The 17676-nt window shown below is 56.6% G+C and overlaps 1 protein-coding gene across 3 annotated transcripts in view; it reads right to left on the bottom strand.

Annotated features, from left to right (window-relative positions):
• Positions 1-17676, bottom strand: part of FRMPD3 (FERM and PDZ domain containing 3) — a 57921-nt gene that overhangs the window by 25561 nt on the left and 14684 nt on the right. For 2 of the 3 annotated variants that reach the window (XM_027690599.1, XM_027690598.1), the window contains exons 1-3: positions 2899-2996; positions 2585-2729; positions 846-950 (exon numbers count right to left, since the gene is read on the bottom strand). Coding sequence is in view for 1 of the 3 variants with exons in the window: in XM_027690597.1 (XP_027546398.1) it covers positions 846-950; positions 2171-2216; positions 2585-2687; positions 2899-3049 (405 nt within the window). In the remaining 2 variants the exon portion in view is untranslated. Of the gene's footprint in view, positions 1-845; positions 951-2170; positions 2217-2584; positions 2730-2898; positions 3062-17676 lie in introns of those variants that run through there. The other variant, XM_027690597.1, reaches the window with a different exon arrangement.

Genomic DNA, 17676 nt, shown 5'->3' with positions numbered 1-17676 from the left:
TGAGCAGCACAGAGCTGAAGCAATTTGGAGCTGCCTGACAGATTCATCCCGCCAGCTCCCAGCAGCTGCACTGGGAACAGAGCATCCCGCTCTGTCCAGCACATCCCAGTGCCCATGCCTGGCAGCCTGTCCCACTCCCCAGCTGGTGTCCCAGAGGGGAGGTGATGGCCAGGGTGGCTCAGAGCCTATCCCCTTCTCCTGACCCTTACCCCAAGCCTAACCTCCCTCAACCCAGCCCATCTCCTCTGCAGGAAGTTGGGGGAAGGCTGGTTTTATTTAGTGAGAAGTGTTTCAATCAGATAATTACCTAATTGATTTTGCTTAAAAATAGAATTTGCTAGAAGCACTTTACAGAGGGGTTTTTTTTCAGTTTTATTTTGGGGCTACTTTTTTTGTATGCTCCTTTCTGATGAAGAGATAAAGGCACTGGGCTGGAACACTGCAGCCTCCATGGCCATGCAGCAATGCCCTCGTGACCCTGCCCCACACACAGGCACTCCTGTGAACCCTCTGGTATCGGGATGGAAGCCACAGACCTTCCTTAGGGCAGGCACTGGCACTGCCTGGGTGCCTCCCTTGGGTGCCCAGGGGGACTCAGACAGGAACCAGGTTTCTGAGGCCAATTTTTGGGGCTCTGTCCCACAGAGGGATAGAGGATGTCCCACCAGCACTGACCCAACATGTTGATTGTGCCCAAGGGCATCTGCCCTCTGGGGCTCCCCAAGTCAGATGGTAGAGCCCAAACTGGGAGAGAAGCCCTGTGCCCCCAGACACCTCACACCCCACAGCCCCGGGGACACCTCAAGGGGGTGGTGACACACAGAGGAAGGCAGGGCAGGACTTACTGGGTCTGTCTCGCCGACTGTCACCTGCTCTGAAAATCGGACTTTCACCGGGTTGGACCTTAGCTTCGCCTTCTTGGCTGCGCTGATGAAAGCAGATTTGGGAGACTGGAAAGAGAGCACTGGGTAAATCACCTGCCTGCCCTCGGAGCCGTGGCACGTCTGCCTGCCTTTGGAGCCGTGGTGTGGGGAAAACCAGACACACAGCCCAGAGGAAGCCCCTCTGAAGCCAGCATGATGATGGGGAGTGGGCAGCAACCCATGAAATAGGGAGCAGAAAGCAAGTTCCCTTTGTTGTGGTTCTACGGTGCTGCAGGCAGGGCCAGAACGATGAGCAGCAGCCCCTGAAGTCACACCAGCAGCCTCAGCATGACAGGGGAGGCTGCACCCCCAGCGAGCTCACGTGTCCAGCACTCCTTGTGCAGGCTGAACTCTGGCAGACACCAACCAGGTCTTGCTTGGAAGCACCAGCACTGGTTCAGATCAGAGAGACAAACCCCTTGGATGTGGGTCTGCAGCCACAGGGAGATGGGAGAAGGTAGGACCCTGGGCATCCGTGCAGGACATTCCGGTGGCAGTGCTGGGGAGCCTGTGCCTGCACATGCTCCGGCATGGAGACTCTGCCACAGAGCTGCGCGTGCCTGATGGTGCCAGCATCAGCTGAGCAGCCTGTCCTGGCAGGTGGCCATCCAGGGCCAGGAGGAAAAGAGCTTTTTTGGAGCCTGGCACACATCCCTGCTCCCGACGGAGCCGTGCTGGGTGGTGGCATCTTCCCGGCGAGGAGGGGAGCACAGGGGAGCTCTGCACTCATCTCCTTCCCTGACATCAAAGGGCTCAGTGAAGCAGAAATGGTGCCCTGCCACCACTGCCACTGGCAGTGGCAGGATGGTCCTGTCTGCTCCAGCACCACGGGTGCTGAGCCCGGTGCACCATCACCGCTGGTGCCAGCACCACCACCAGCCACACTCCCAGCTGTCAACCCTTCCCTGCCACCTCTGGCATGATGATGGGTCACTTCATCAGGCACATGGGATGTCCTCAGCAAACCACATGGGTTTGGGTGTATTTTTCCTCCCTCCCTCTTGCGAGGAGGCAGTGACAAGGACAGGGAGATGGCTGCACACCCACATTGACCCCAAGGGGCTGCAGCAGCTCTCAGACCCCACAGCTTGGAAGAGCCTTGGGGTGGTGGGACACTTGTCCAACAAATCAGTTGAGCTGCCTGAGTGGTTTCCTGGGGTCTCCAGGGACCCCACCTCAGTCTCCAAAAGGGCTTTTAACCCCTTTCCGGGCTCCCCTGGAGCTGGCCATGGCCTCGCCAGTCTCACCTGGTGGGTGTGCAGGACCGTGAGGATGATGAAGTCCTTGGCCTTCCTGTGACAGAAAGGAGAAATGAAGGTGGATGGGACCTTATGGTGATGACCTCAACATGTGCATTTGACTGTTGAGAGCACATCCCACCCTTCCCAGCCCGATGGCAGCCAGGACCTCTGTGGGCTCCTTGGGGTGCTTGATAATACGGCTGTGGATGCTTTCCCAGTGCTGCCCACTCCTTGGCCAGCTGGGAACAGGTATGGCACTTGCTCCAAGGCACTCCCCCTGCTCAGGCTGAGGCTTCCCCACCCCAGCAGTGACCATCAGTGACACTGGTGTGTATCAACACCCCAAGGCTTTGGTAGGGGCACAGCAGACTGGCATGAGCCCCCTCCCCAGAGGTGATGAGGGACAAGTGTTGTCCTCACCTGACAAGCTCGATGAATCTCTCTCTGGGGGCTTCACTCACATCCTCATCGTTGATGGCCAAGATCTGGTCTCCTGGCAGGAGTTTATCCTCAGAGGGGCCGCCTGCCAGGAGAGAGGGTCAGGGCCAATCCAGGCATCCCGGAGCTGCGGGGTGGAGGGGAAGCAGGAGGGTCCCAAGCATCCCCAAAGCATTTGCCCGTGTATGTGGCTGTGGAGCACACCCTGCAGGCCCACAGGAGGGGACAGGAGCCCAGGGAGGGGTCCTGCCGGGGAAAGGTGCCGCTGTGCTTCCCAGCCCCCAGCCCCTCCCTACCTGCTGCCACCGACCGCACCACCACCGGCCTCTCGCTGCCAGCCACAAAGCCGAATCCGTAGAGGGGGTGGCGCTGGACCGTCACCTGTCGGAGCGTGTCCGAAGGCAGCTGCCCACATTCCATATCATCGCCACCGCGCTCCTCCGGCATCACATGGCTGCGCTGTGGGGCAGAGGGACAGGCTGTAACGCACCCCACCCACCAGGGCGGCCCTCCCCGCTCCCACCGAGCCCCCTGTGACCTGCAGAGCAGCCCCGCTCCACCTGCACCCTGCACCCTGCCAGCACTACCAGTCCCAGCAGCTTCCTGGGACATCCGCAGCCCCCACCCTCCCGTGCAGAGTGGCACTGCTCAGTGCCTGTCCTTGCCACAGCACCAGCAGCTCAGACACGGGGACGTTCGTGGAGATGTCCTCCAAGGGTAAATCACACCATCTACTCCCAGCATCTCACTGTCTAATCTCTGCTTCAGCATTTCACTTCATTAGATGGAAGACCTGTGTGGGATAAACTACTGGTGGTCTGGCTCTGGACATTCCCTGAGGGATGGCACTGCTGTGGGGTTCAGAGGAGACAGTGGCCCTGGCACAACAAGAGGGCTGTCTCTGCCGCTCTGCAGAGGTTTAAGAGCAAACTCAAGTGTTGGCTTTTTCATGCTGTGTAACACAGCTGTACAATATCAGAGATAAGTGGAAACAAGTTCAGCCAGTCTAAAAACTGGGATTAAGGCAGGCTCAGCCATGGCACTTCAACCGAGTCTCCACTGCCAGCCCAGGGACTCCTTGAAGCACTGACAACGAGATGGGAACACCCATCCCAGAGCAAGGTCACGTCAAAGCTGCCCTTGGCACCCCAGAGCAATGCCAGCTGTGGCTCCAGGCTGCTCAGCAGGGCTGTGAGCCTGCGATGAGGGAGCAATCCCAGCACCATTGGGATGGCCACGGAGCACAGCACAGATGGCAACAGGCGCAGCCACAGCCAGGAAAACAAAGTGATGAACGTGCTGCTGTTTCTGTGCTGCTCGTTGCCTGCGCCTGTCCAGACTATTTAGTCTATTTAAAAAAGATCCTTCCCGGCCTTTTGACAACACTCCAATTGTTTCATCTCTTATCAGTTTAGAATTTGATGCATCATCCATCTCGTGCTATCTGTCTGCATTTCTGACACCCCCCCACCCGCTCCCAGCGCCGCACGTTGGCACCCGCTGCAGAGCCAAGGGGGATGGCACATGGGGCTGGAAGGGGACGGGAGCTTCTGGCAGCTCCATGCAGCTCTGGGCTTGAGCACATCACTGCCAGCAAAGACAGCCCTGTGCCGAGCCTGATCCCCAGCTGACTGTCTTAGTTTAACAAGATTACAACTTTGAAATTAAGAAGAAACAGTTGGGGGGGAGCGGGGCGACACTGGGAAAAAATTCCAACATCTTTTTTCAAACCTATGACAGTGACCTACTCAAAATCCTGTAAGAGAGCAGAGCCTGGCTCTGGCCCTGCTGCCACGTGTCCCACAGGAGCCAAGGAGAGCTCTGAGCACCAGATGCCTCTGCCCAGTGTCAGGGATACAGCGCTGGCCCTGGGTGAGCTGTGCTCTGTGGTGATGGGGTGTCACTACAGCCAGGTCCACTGTGACCCATTCCCAGTGCCCAGCTGACAGCTACCCATGACTTTCCCCTCCTTCATGCACCTCCATGGCTGGTAAAGCAAAACAGTGAGACCTGGGGAGGGGAACTGCTAAGGAGAAGGGTGTGGGCATCTCCTGGGGCAGGGGACCCATCAGCAGCCCCAGCAGGAGCAGAGCCAGCTCCATCACCAAGGGACTGCAGCTGTGGGAAAGCACAGGCCAGACCCTCTCCCCTGTGACCATCTCTGTGCTGCCTCATTAGCTGCTCTGCTACTCCCACGAGCATTTAAAAGAACAACAGTAACAACAACAACAACAATCACCCGATTCAACCAATTTTCTCGAACAATCATTATCTAAAGCCATTGTGTGCAGCTGAAAAGGGGACTGAATGTAGCACTGCATCTCCACAGGCCTGGTGTGGCCGACAGGAACACCTGGAATGTGCAGGGATGGAGCTGGCTTCCACTAGGCAGCAGTCCCTGAGCTGCTGGCTTCCCAGGGGACACTCCTGCTTTCATCCCCCCCTGCACTGCTCACAGCAATTCCAGCCTCCACATCCACAAGCCCCTGCAGCACATGGACAGGAGGATGAACGGCAGGGCTCAAAGCACTGGGATGCCTCAGAGGTGTGGCTGAGCTCAGTGCGACTGCTCTGGGGAAACAGAGGCAGGGGTTTGCTCACCAAGTCACAGCGAAGTGGATGACAAGTCCCAGACCAGAGCTGCCCAGTCAGACCTGCTGCGTCCTCAGATCTGCTTTTTTGTGTGCAGTCTGGGGGTCGGTCTCACCCTCACTCCTCCCCACGGAACCCGCAGCCGAGCCACCACCGATGACCGCCCAGGGACCAGGGGCAGCAGCCTCTCAGGCAGCCCAATTACCATCAGAAAAGGTTAGCCAGGAAATCTTTGCAGCTTACACAGACAAAAGGAAAAGAAAGCACACCTCATTTCAGCCACAACCAGTCTGCCATCCAGCGTCAAAGGGAAGAGGGGAATAAAGAGATGGATACTGACAATAAAAACTCCTTTACCAGGCTCTTAAGCTGCTCCTCTCCTGATAAGACTTTGACGCTGCAGAAGCATTACCAGGAAATTAAATAAAAGAGGACGAGTGTCCTCGTAAGCAGGACTTATCCACTCCTGGAGAAGCAGTAATGTGCTCAGCAGCAGGTACAACATGCCTTCTCCAGGCTGTGGTTCTGAACTTCCTTCCTGCAGCAGCTCTCCCACGCTGGGCTTGGGGCACAATGTGAGCTCACCCTGGACCAGAGCGAGAGGTCAGAGAAAACCACCACCAGCAGCAGGTAACTCTCCTTAACGCTGCTAATTGGCAGCACCCCAGGACCACAGGAGCCATCCCTTTCCTGAAGCCTGTTTTTTGTGCTTCTTCTTTTAATCTCCAGCCAGAGAAGTGCTCTGGGCTGCAAATCCCTCAGCCTGGCTCTCACAGCAGGGAGCCAGGGCTATAAAACAACCCCCGGAGTTCAGCAGCTCTGCCGCACCAGCAGCACCCAGACCCAGCCTCATCCTGGGCTCAGTGCCTGGGGATCGGGGCCACCCTGTTTGGGAAACACCTGCCACCCCCTCGGTGGGCACAGACCAGCACTGCCCCTATCCCACCGTGGGGAGCAGATGGCTGTTCACGTCCATTCCCCCACCCTGCCTGTGTCCTTGCCTGCTTGCTGCCCACCCTTAGCCCAAGAGGCTGCACTGCAGCCCTCGTGCCCTTGCACAATGCCACCAAGGCACAAAGTCACTGGAAAACAGCACAAAGTAAAAGGACTCTCCAGGAGAAAGCCCCCTGTGCCTGTCAGCAGCAGGAGCCCACCACAGACATGCCCCTGTGGGAGGATGTCTGCCCCTGGCTCTTCACAGTGTCTCGACTGACATGGCATGAAGATATCCCTCTCCTGAGGCTTGGGCACTCATCTTCTATACTCAGTGCTCAGACACTGATCTGGTCATGCTCTACCACACAAGGTGAGGGAGACATCAGCTCTATCCAGTCACTCCCCATCATTATACACCACCAAGGGATGTGCCTTCAGCTTCCTGAGCACCTCCAGACCTCCACGCCACAGAGCAGGGCTGAACCAGGAGTCCTCATCCCCCTCAGACAGAAAAAGGCAGAGTGGGAGTTACTCCAAAAGCTGACATGCTCATTTTTAATTTCCTACTGCAATAAATTTCTGCTTCCTCTGAGAACTGGTTTTCTCCCTTTGCTTTTAGTGCTGACTGGCCATCTGCCACCAAAACAAACCAGTACCACCTGCCCGCGAGGAACGATGGTCTCCATCTACCCAGACACTCATTTCCAACTGCCTTCAACCAGGATGGCACCAGGTGAAAACACTTCCTGCAGCTGAAGAAGGGCTTGGGGCTGAGCTCCAGGATGGGGAGCGAGTATGGAACATCTTGCTCCTTCTGCAGAGGGGCAGTTTGCAGGGGTGGGTGCCAGCTCTCCTCCCCCTTCCTCTGCCGCCGTGAACAACCCAAGAACAAACAGAGCCTGTGGATTCCTGTCTCTCCTGCTGCAAAACCATGCCCGGCTCCTCCATCTGCCAGGATGCAGTTGGTGAACGGCTTGCGAGGCATGTGGGATCTGGAGCACGTGTGGCAGCGGCAGGAAATGCTGGGGAATGGGCCAAGAAGTGTTTTTATGTGGAACATATGGCAGCTCCAGCCTCGTACCCTCGTCTCCATCTCAGATGGAGCCCATGGGGCTGCCAGGGCGTGTGGGGACCAACAGCAGGGGCAAAAGCAGAGTGGGCAAAGCTGGCTGGCACAGGACCCACCACAACATGCATCCCTGCTCCATCACCCCTGTACCCGCACCCAGCAAGCATCTGGTCACCTTGGAAGATGCCATTTGGCCCACGTTAACGTGTCAGACATTCCCAGCACGGGCAAACAGATGCTGTGCTTCCAGAGCACTTGGACACGCAGTGCACACAGAGCTTGGCGGCCCGGTAACGGCTGCCCCTGCTCTGGCAGTGTTTAACAGCTGACTGGAGCGAGGAGGGCTGGGCTGAGGGGTGCCAGCCTGGCTCAGACCAACGTTAAAGGCAGCAGAATGACTCAGGCCTTCACAGCTGAAGTCCTTCATGGCCCCAGCCTGCAGAACCGCAGCCTGCGTACAAGCTCTGCCATATGGCCCATGACTCTACCCCCTATGCCCCAGCTTGGGTTTGCTGTCAATATTGGGAATCAATTTAAAAATCAGCAGAGCTGCTCAAAAGGATTAGCTTTACCATTGGTGCTGGCTCTGTCCTGAGCTGGAAGGTGAGCCAGGTACGCTGCTGGTACAAAGGTCGGGTGCCAGATGGCACCTCTCCGAGGGCACAAACACTCCTGGCCCTCAGTGCAGGGACAAGCAGACGGTGACCAGCGTCCCCCGGCACTGCCAGGGCTGAGCTGCTGGAGAAGCTCGTGAGTGGCCAAAGGCAGCTGTAAATAAGGAAGCAGCAGCCGCAGCCTGGCTTGGGGCAGCAGCTGCAGCTCTCTGCCGCTCAGCCTGCAGCCTTTTAAAGGGTCCTGGCACTTCAGCCAAGCACAGGCAGAGCAGCCAGGGGGAACGGGGGCTAACTGGAAATCCCAGGACCTGGGATTGTGGCAGAGATGGGCTTAGTCCTCCCTGGCCAAGAGTGGAGCCAGCTCGACCTGGTGCTCTGGGGGTGAGAGGGGCCATCCTCAAAGTAATGGTGCTTATTACAGAAAAATACAGCGTGAATGTGGCTAACAAAGACCCTGCACCCCAACCTCCAGACACGCTCAGGTCAACAAAAGCAGCAGCTTCTGCACAGGGAGAGACTGTCCTGAAACAAGCCCTGTGAGGCACAATCAGATGCACCACTGAGGATCTGAATCTCAGCCTGTATCGCACCTTCCACAGGCAAACATTCACAAACATTGTGTTCCACATGTAAGACTTGGGTTCTCCAGGCTAGAAAGAAGAAAAGGGACCATGATGAGCCCCCTAAATCCAGCCTGATACTGGGCAGGGAGTCTGGCACTGCATGAGAACTGGAGGGCACCGGTGGAAGGAGGTTTGACACATGGAAAAGGCAGGACTTCACCACCCAGGAGCCAATTAATCCCAGGAGCTCACTGCTGCAGGATGCTGGGGAGGCTGTAAATTCCACTGGGTTTGAAAAGCAATTTCTGGAGCCAGAGGCCTCTGCAGCTCCCATGCTATAGCTTGCCAAATCCGGAGAGAATTTACACCAAAAAGAGTCTGACTGGAATGAGCCCTCTCCCTCAATACTAAGCAGGAGAGAGGACCTGAGCCCACCCTGCTGGCACGGTGATGGGGCAGGTACCCCCCTGTGCGTGGGCTGCCTGGAGTGCACGCACCCAGATGTGCCCCTGGCTGCCTTCAGGAGGCCCTCGGGCTCCAGGGCAGGCACTGAGCAGTGGTGCCACAGGGCACTGGGTACCTGTGGGAGCGAAGGATGCTGAGTGTGAGACAATGACAACCTCCAGGTTGTCCACATCCACAGTCTGGCCACGTTCACACAAACTGGGGACAGGCTGGGGTGCTGTGCAATCTGCCTGAATGCCTCCCAAAGGCAGTGGGTTCCCTTATTTGTGCAAGTTTCTACCCTGTTACAAACACCATTGTGCTCTCAAGGCAAAATGTTTTTACCAGGGGCTTCCACCCAGGTAGAAAATGTTCTCCTCCAATATTCCCTATGATTTTTGGCTGTTTAAGGGATTTTTGCTCTCCCCAGCTGCAGAGGGACCTTGCCGAGAAGAGGATCAAAGCAAAACCTTTTAGCAACAGGGTCAGGCCCAGAAGGCTGGGCTCACTCAGCAGAGGAGTCATTGCCCCGGGGCTGCTGGCAAAGCTGGAGAGCCTGGGCCAGAGGAGAGGGACTTGAGACAGGCAGGGCCTCCCTCGCAGGGCTCCAACAAATCTGCCTGCAATGAGAGAGACGTGGAGAGGAAAGCTCGTCTCCTCTCTGGCGCATTGAGCACATGCCCCGAGCATGGGCTGCAAAGCCACACCATGGGACGATTTTTTAGGGTATTTTTCATTCCATTTGGGGATGCCCAAGCAGCTGAGCACTAATCCAGGGCCTGGGAGAAACTGGTCTCCAGCCCCTGCTCTAGTACCATCTGCTGTGGTGACCAGGGGCACGTTACCTTGGTCCTCTCCTCCGTGGTGCTCCAGTGGAGCCCCCTTGTCCAGCCGGGGCAGGGCTGGGGAAGACATTACAGATTCGGAAGGAATTTTATCTCTGCCAGGACTACAGGAATACATTGAACAGACAGTGAACACTGGGCTAAAAGGAGATGAATGCGTAAGAGGATTAATCAGAGATAAGGAGCAACAGAATAAAATTTGCAGCACTTTTCTCCCTTATTTGTGTGACACTTCAGCGTCATGATGGGGGGGCTAGGAGTGATACCAGCTCCCCACCACAGCTTGGCCACCCTCTGCCACTCTGTAACTGCCGCTGATTGCACCATTCAGCTCCTGCCTTCCCCAGTTTCAACTGTGTTGTATTAACTTTGCTTTCTGGTGGTACGGGAGACAAACACCCTCAGCCCTGTGGGGAGCAGGGGGCTTACACCAGGCGATGGGTGCCAGCCCCAGGTGCTCCTGCCCCTCTCCCGTTGGCACAGGCAGCTTGAACCCAAGCTGAGCCTTTCCTGCAAGAGACCCCAAGTGCACACAGCGTGTCCCCAGAGCCTCATGTTCCTTGGGGACAGGCTCTGACTGCTGCATGGCACAACACGGCAGCCCCTCTCTGGCAGTGAGGCAGCAGGAGCTCCCCCCACACTTGCCTGGGCACCCGAGGCCCACCTTGCTCCAAAGGATTTTCAGGAGGAGGAATTTATTCCTGCATATAAAATTCAGAGAGGAGTTAAATAAGGAGGGAGATTTACACATCCTTTACATTCCATTAGCAAGAGGGCACAGCCTGCATCCCCTCCCAGGCAGCAGTAAGGAAGATTCAGGGAGGCTGTCAAGCTCCCCTCTCCCACAGCTGGCAAAGAAGCTTGAAAATCCAATCAAGCACTTTCCTTTGGGCCTTCAGGAATACCAGGACTTTCACTCTGGATTTACAGAGAGCAATTTCTTCAGCCGATGGCTTGGACTGCTATCTCCACCAGCACAGCACGGAGCAGGGCAGGGAAGGGGCCTGGGGGAAGGGATGCTGAAGCAGGAGGCAGGAGAGCAGGAGTGATAACAACATCCCCAGCCCAGACGGCTTCGTGACAGCCCCCGGGTGCAGAGGGAGCTGGGTTGGACTCAGTGAGCTCACCCAGCAGCTCCAGCAATCCACAGCCCTGCCCTGCCTGGCCAGGGGGAGAGCTCACCCTGGCATAGAGGTGGCAAATGCTGGAGCACTTCTGGCAGCACAACACTGGTGAGACAGTCCCCCAAGCCATGACAGAGCTGGCCCACAAGCTTCCTCCGTGGCAGCAGGGACTGTCCCACCAAGCCCCCAGTGCTGTCACCAGCTACCGAGCTTCATAGGAACTTGCTTATGGAAGGTGACAAACACAACCTCACAGGGTCCCCCTCTATCCTTGTCTTTTCTAGGACCCCTCTCCATGCTCCAAGGCTCAGTACAGCTCTTGAGCTGGTGACAGATAAAGGCAAAAACATTAAAAAAAGAAAATGCAAAGGAGCAGGGGAGCCTTTGAGTGTGACGCTTTCAGCCTGAGGCTGCCGGCATTTCTAGCAGAGAGTCTTAGTTTATACTTTATAATCTCTTCATAATCAGCTCCCAGCTCTGCTGCCTGTGCCAGTGTGCCCCGGGGGGTGCAGGGTGAGGAGGGGACTCTGAAAGCAGCAGAGTGTGAGCACAGCATTACTTCCCAGGTAGCCAGGCCTATATTTAGAGGCACACCTGCCCACGCTTACTCTGTTTCCTACACGTGTGTGTACTAATGTTGTACTGAAGCAGAAGCCTTAGAAGACAGCACCTGTTTGTTGACAGGAGATGTGCATCTCACCAGCCACGTGCCTCTTCGCCCACGGGGCACCTGAAGGTGCTTATCTGGGGAAACAGTGCAGGAATAGAGTCACAGAATCACAGAATGGCCCGGGTTGGAAGGGACCTCAAAGATCATCCCATTCCGATCCCCCTGCCATGGGTGGGAACACCTTCCACTCAAACAGGTTCCTCAGAGCTCCCTCCAGCCTGGCCTTGGACACCTCCAGGGATGGGGCAGCCGCAGCTTCCCTGGGCAACCCGTGCCAGTGCTTCACCACCCTCACAGTAAAGAATTGTTTCCTAGTGTCTAATCCAAACCTATCATCTTTCAGTTAGAAAGGGACACGGGCTCACAGAGCTGCTCCTGCGGCAGCACAGTCTGACACGCACACCCAAGGTCCCCTCGGGATGCACACACAGATGGGCCCCCACGGGACACAGGCACCCAGGATCCCTGTGGGATGCATGCACACACTGCCCTGCTGTGGGACAGAGGCAGGGGTGTTGGGAATGCCCAAGGGACTGCCTGCCCATGGCACAACTCCGTGCTGGTCCCCCAGCAGGCCACTCGCCCACTGGCACAGAGCCTCCCCCACCAGAGCTCCCAGCCAGCACCCGAGGTCACACTCACCAGGCTGTGGCAGAAGAAGGGGCGCAGATGCCAAAGCAGCCCTTTGGTCCCCCTCGGGGTACCAGACGGGACCAGATCAGCAGCAAGAGCAAGGTGCTCACTCCCCATGTGCTGCGTGGGTGCCCACGCCACGGGCGCTGCTCTGTGGGGCTGCAGCACTGCACACACTAAAGCACTTTGGAAGCATCCATAACGGAGAGAAACACTCCAGCAGGGACTAGATGACTTATAAATATTGATGTCGTGAGTTTGCCTCCCCTGCCAGAAGAGGGGGAGCGACAGCTCAGGCTGCTGGTGGTACCAGCAGTGACCATCTCATCCCGAGCCAGCACACCGGCCACGTCCTGCGTGGAGATGCTGCTGTGGCTGCTGCTGAAGGCACGGCAATTCTGTCAAACAGTACACACCAGGCTTCATAGCAGCAGACCTCAGCACTCCTGCTGCATAAGAATCTGATGATTTTCTGAGTTCCCGCTGTAGTAATGAGCTTGATCAGCCCATGCAAATCAGTCTCCATTTGAAACCAGCTTTCTCTAAAATCGAACCCACTCAGTATCTGCCTCCTGAAGTTTTCACACAGATTGATCTTCCCCATTTCAGGTTGAAAGGCAACTGGGACAGGGAATGGTTTCACCTGCCCTGGCATGGGACCCAGCTTGGAGCTTGATGGCAATCCTCAGCCTCATTTCTCACGTGAGACTTGACATGAGACTGTTTACAGAAACAAAGGGGCTTAGGCTCTGAAAACCCATCTCCTCTGGCAATGGATTACGTCCTTACATCATTCCAGTCATTGAGAGGAGCATTTGGATAACGGAATTTACACAATTTAGCCCTTGGTGTCAGTGGGTTCAGCAGGAGAGCCCCTCCAGCATGGCCTGTTTTGAATATGCAAATAAACCACGCACAAGGAAATTAATTTTGTTAAGTGCAAGTGGAAAAAGCAATGCCAGTTCTCATCCGTTTCTGGCTGACATTTTATTTAACAGGCTATTCATTTGCCCCAGTGTCCTCAGCAGCAGCAACAACCACTTCTGTAACCTTCCATAACTCACTGCCAGCACCTTTCCCAGGAGCCAAACTGGGGAGGGCCAGTGCCTCCTCCTCCCTCCCAGAGGCAATTAGAAACGATGAAGGTGTTACACAGAAACCTGCCCCTCACTGCTCAATGCCACAGCTCCAGCACGGGCTCCAGGAGCCCTTGGACAGCACCCACTGACACCCCAAACGGACAGGTAAACCCCAAACCTCATCCCTCAGGCCTGATCCTTCCAGGGATGCCTGAGCCCTCTTCAAACTGTTGGAACAGGGGCCCTCTGAACTCCTAAGAGAGCGTGGGCTGGAGCCCAAGCCAACCCATGCAAATCTGTGCTGCACAGACCTCCCCCAGCTCCATGGACCACAGACCAGATGTTTTGGGGTGCTGTACCCCGAGACGTGCACAAGCCCACTAGTGAGTGAAAGCCTGGGGGACACACACAGGTCTGCTCTGAGCCCCCATCCAGAGCCAGGACCCCTCTTGCTGTCCGTCCTGCTTGGGTTTGTCTCACTCCCTCCTCCCTCTTTTTTGTTCATCTCCAGAGCCCTGCTACAGTGTCCCAGCTGGACTGCAGGGACCAGCCCACCATCCACAGCCAGGGCAGAGACAGAGAGCAGGTCTTGGAGCCTGTGCTCTTGGTGCTCCTGGTCCAGGCTCACGCTAAGCCTAAATGAGCTCTGCCGAGGGGGAAAAGCCCTCCTGCAGAAGGTGAGGAGGATGTCTGGAAGGGCGTCTCAGCCCTGCAGAGAAGGGGACAGGGCTGCAGGGAGGGAGCTGCCTTTGGAAGGGGAGAGTGGGCTTGGAGCAGCCAGCTGGTCTGGGAGACCACAACCAGCATGGCTCTCCCCACCAACTGCACTGCACTCTTTCTTTTTTTTTTCCTCTCCTTCTCTCCAATTTATCTTTTTGACACGTTCAATGATGCTTCTGCAGACTGAAAACAATAGAGACAGAGTTTCAGCCAAGGCAATTTCAGAGCTGAATCAAAGCTAAAATAACCTAGACACAGAGCAGCTGAGCAAAGGCAGCTCAGTGAGGGGGGGGACAGAGCAGTGCAGGTGCCCCACTGCCTGGCTGGCATGGGGGACAGCAAGTCCCACACAGGAGCTCAGTGTGTCTCAATCTCCCCTTTTGCCTGCCATCCCTTCTGAACCTCGTCACAACATCTCCCCCCTCCCACAGAAGCAAGTCCCCACCCCAGTGCAAAGTCAAGCCTGGCAGCTGCAGCTGATTAAGTGCCCCCTTGCCTGGCACACGGGCTCGTGCTCCGCATAGCAAGCACCAGCATTCACTGTCCTGACCCTACAGCCCTGCAGACCAACCCAAATCTTCCAGGTAGAGATTTAAATTTTTTTTTTTCCCTACATATGCTACTCTGCTGCTACGTGAAGGAGGTGGGGAGAGGGGGGATGGATGGACAGACACATGGACAGGGAGAGATGGAGGATGAGCTGATTTCTGCCAAGTGAATATTCTAACTGGACTCCTAACAAGGAACAAGACACAATCCTCAGCATGACTCAGCCTGGAAACACATGCTGCTTCCCTTCCCCACTGCCAGGACTGGCACGTCCCCACTGCTCAGCCACTGTCCCACAAAGGAGCAGCCCATGGCTGCCACCCCAGCACCCACCCCAAATGCTTTTCACAGCCAGGACAGGTAAAGCCAGGCAGCTCCTGGTACGTGGACAGGCTGATCATGCCAAAGGCAGCCAGGCAAAACGGGGGCTGATGCTGTGCAGGACAAGCTGTGCGTGGCTGACACGTTGCTTGGTCTCTCATAGACCTCCTGAAAGCAGCTGTCAGAGCCCGTCTTGTTCCAGCTCCCTGCCTCTCCAGACACACCGGTAATTCTGCTTCACCGTCCGTGTTCCCTCCTTTGTTTCTCTCTGAGAGAAAGGGTTTGAGCACCCTGAGCCTCACTGTTCTTGAAAAGCATCAAAATCAGCAGGCAGAGCAGAGAGATGGGAGGTATAGGACCGCAAGCATCTCCCAGGGCTGGTCTGCGAGGACACCTCATGCCCCCAAGTTCCTGCCAGGGGGACAGTGGCCCATACAGGACACTGCTGACATCCTGGGTCAAGCTCAGGGGGCTGGAAAAGGCAGCATTATATCCTTCTGCTCCTGCATTTTACTTGTGAAATGCCACATCCAGCTCCAGGGTTAACTGTGGGGCTGGGCAGGAGCTTCCTTGAGTGCCTTCTCTGGGTGAGCCCCACATGAGCATCCCCAAGGGGTCAGTGGCTACTCCAGCCCCAGGGGGCCTGAGCCATCCCCTTGGCTCCCCAGCCAAGGCACTGTGAGCAACCGTATGCCACAGCTTGCCCAGGTGGGTGCAAAACCCCACACTGGGGTGGGAGGAAACGCTTGGCTTGTGCCAGAATCTTCTAAGGGAGGTGTTCAGCATCACTTTCTTTGGGCTCTTCTCCGCCCTCCCCCCAGTCAGCTCCACCTCTCTGGATGATACAGCCCAGTGCCCACTGACACGGGGCTGATCATCTTCCTGAGGACACACAAATGAACCCACAGCCCTTCTCCCTCCCCAAACACCCGGGGAAAGCGTTACCCTGCTTACGATAAACGCCGTGGTGCGGAAGCCAGGGAGTGACAGCTCTTAAGATGGCCTGTCAGCTCCAGCTGTCCCAGGAGGACGTGTCAAACTGTCACACAGCATTAGCTGCGACACGTTTACTGCACAGCTCCCCTGCAACCCACACCACCACCACGGGGCTGTGGCACAGCACCCACAGCCCGCGTGTGTGGGAATGCTGCCTCCACTCTGGGACCTCTCCAGGCAGTCCCCTGGTCAAGGGGTGCCGGCCACTGCTTTTGTCACCTGGCCCCTTGTGTATCTTGTCCTGCAGCAGGACACCCATGGCCCGCTGCCCGTGGCCTCTGATAGACTGGTGGGATCAGGCTGAAACAACCACCCGGCTGCCACTGGAGCACCAGGAGTGGGGCAGGCATGAGGGGCCTGGGTTATGGGTATGGCAGGGGGAGGGATGGAGACACCATGTTACAGGCCTGGGCCAACTCACATCCACACCGCAACAGCTCTCCAGGAACACATCCCCAGTAAGGGAGCTGGTGGTGGCAGGGAAAGCTTGGCATGGGGCAAGACACCTCCCCATGCCAGTCCTGGTGGGGCTGGCTGAGTCCCTGTCACAGGCCCAACTCCCCACTGTCATCCCCTCCCTTGCCACGTGCTATCTGTGCCCGTGAGCTGCTGCAGCATGAAGCAAACAGATCTGCCCACAGCACCACTACTTTGCCTTCACCAAGGGGGACTGGAGCAAACCCATTTTGGGGCAGGTTGGACCCTCTGCCAGGCAGTGGTGGAGTCTCAGAGGAGCCTCAGGGGAGAGGCAGCACAGCTGGCACAGCAGCAGTGGCTCCCTCACCCACCCTGCCTGTTCACAGCACCACATTTCCATCCCAGAGAGCCTCGCAGAGCCACGACCGACACTGCTCCTCATCTGCACACAAAACCACCGCCCGTGGTCTCCACAGCTGTCACCTTGGCGCTTCTGGAGAATGACAGTTCGTAGCCACTGGTGGGAACACATCAGATGACTTTGTCCTGGGTCACAAGAAGCGGGAGAGAGAGCTGAACTTGGCCTCAGGATTTCGCCTCCCCTTCCTTCGCCTGCTCACATTGATGCTTTGAGGCAGCGACTGGCTCTGGGCAGCTGCGAGGCCGGGGTTAAGCTGCTTGGGCACCAGCTGGGTTGTGGATAACACAAGAGGCAGCTGCAGTCCTGCAACACTAGGCCAGGAACGCCTCTAACCAACACTCTCGTTTTGGCCAACAGCATCAAAATCACCTCCCAGAGACGTGGACAAGGAGCCACCAGCTCCTGCTGCCTCCTCGGCAAGCTGCAGGCACAGCTTCCCCCACTTCCTGCTTCAATGTCCAGATTAAAATCCTTCTGCTAGCCTATAAAAAAGGTAATCAAAGTGATAACAACAACAATCAAACGCTCTCAGCAGGTGATCCAGTTGGTCCTTAACACCTCCTGGCTGCTGGCAGCTCATTGTCTCTGGAAGACAGGAGCTACAAGCTTTGTCCTGGGGCTAGGATGGACATCCACTTGGGAAAGCTGGGGCTCCCGGGGTGAGGAGTGGGAAGAGACAAGTTGGGCTTTCAGCTCCCACACTGGGATGCTCCAGCACCCTCTCAGTATTCAGCTTGTTGGCAGGGAGCTGCATGGCTGCTGGGAAGGAAGCTCATGGGCTTCTCCTGCTCAACCACAAAACCAATTATCTTTGTTGCAATTAAAAAGGAGGAGAGACAAAACCCTCTGACCAAGAGCCTCTGCAAATCCTGGCACCAGCGCCCGTGGCAGAGGAAGGAGGAGCAGATCTCCTGGCAGAATGGCTCTGAGGCAGTTCACACCCTGGGGATGGATTACCCTGCACTGTTTGGTAATGACAGGTGGTACCACAAATTTGCAGGACAGAGATGAGATGCTCCCAAGCTCCTGTTCACTTTCTTAGAGCCCCATCAGTCCTGCTGCTGCTGCAGAGTGGTCAAGG

Source organism: Neopelma chrysocephalum, unplaced genomic scaffold (assembly GCF_003984885.1).
Source record: "Neopelma chrysocephalum unplaced genomic scaffold, ASM398488v2 Primary Assembly neopelma1_81, whole genome shotgun sequence".
Classification (NCBI taxonomy): Eukaryota; Metazoa; Chordata; class Aves; order Passeriformes; family Pipridae; genus Neopelma; species Neopelma chrysocephalum.
This window is presented reverse-complemented; position numbering and strand designations above follow the sequence as displayed.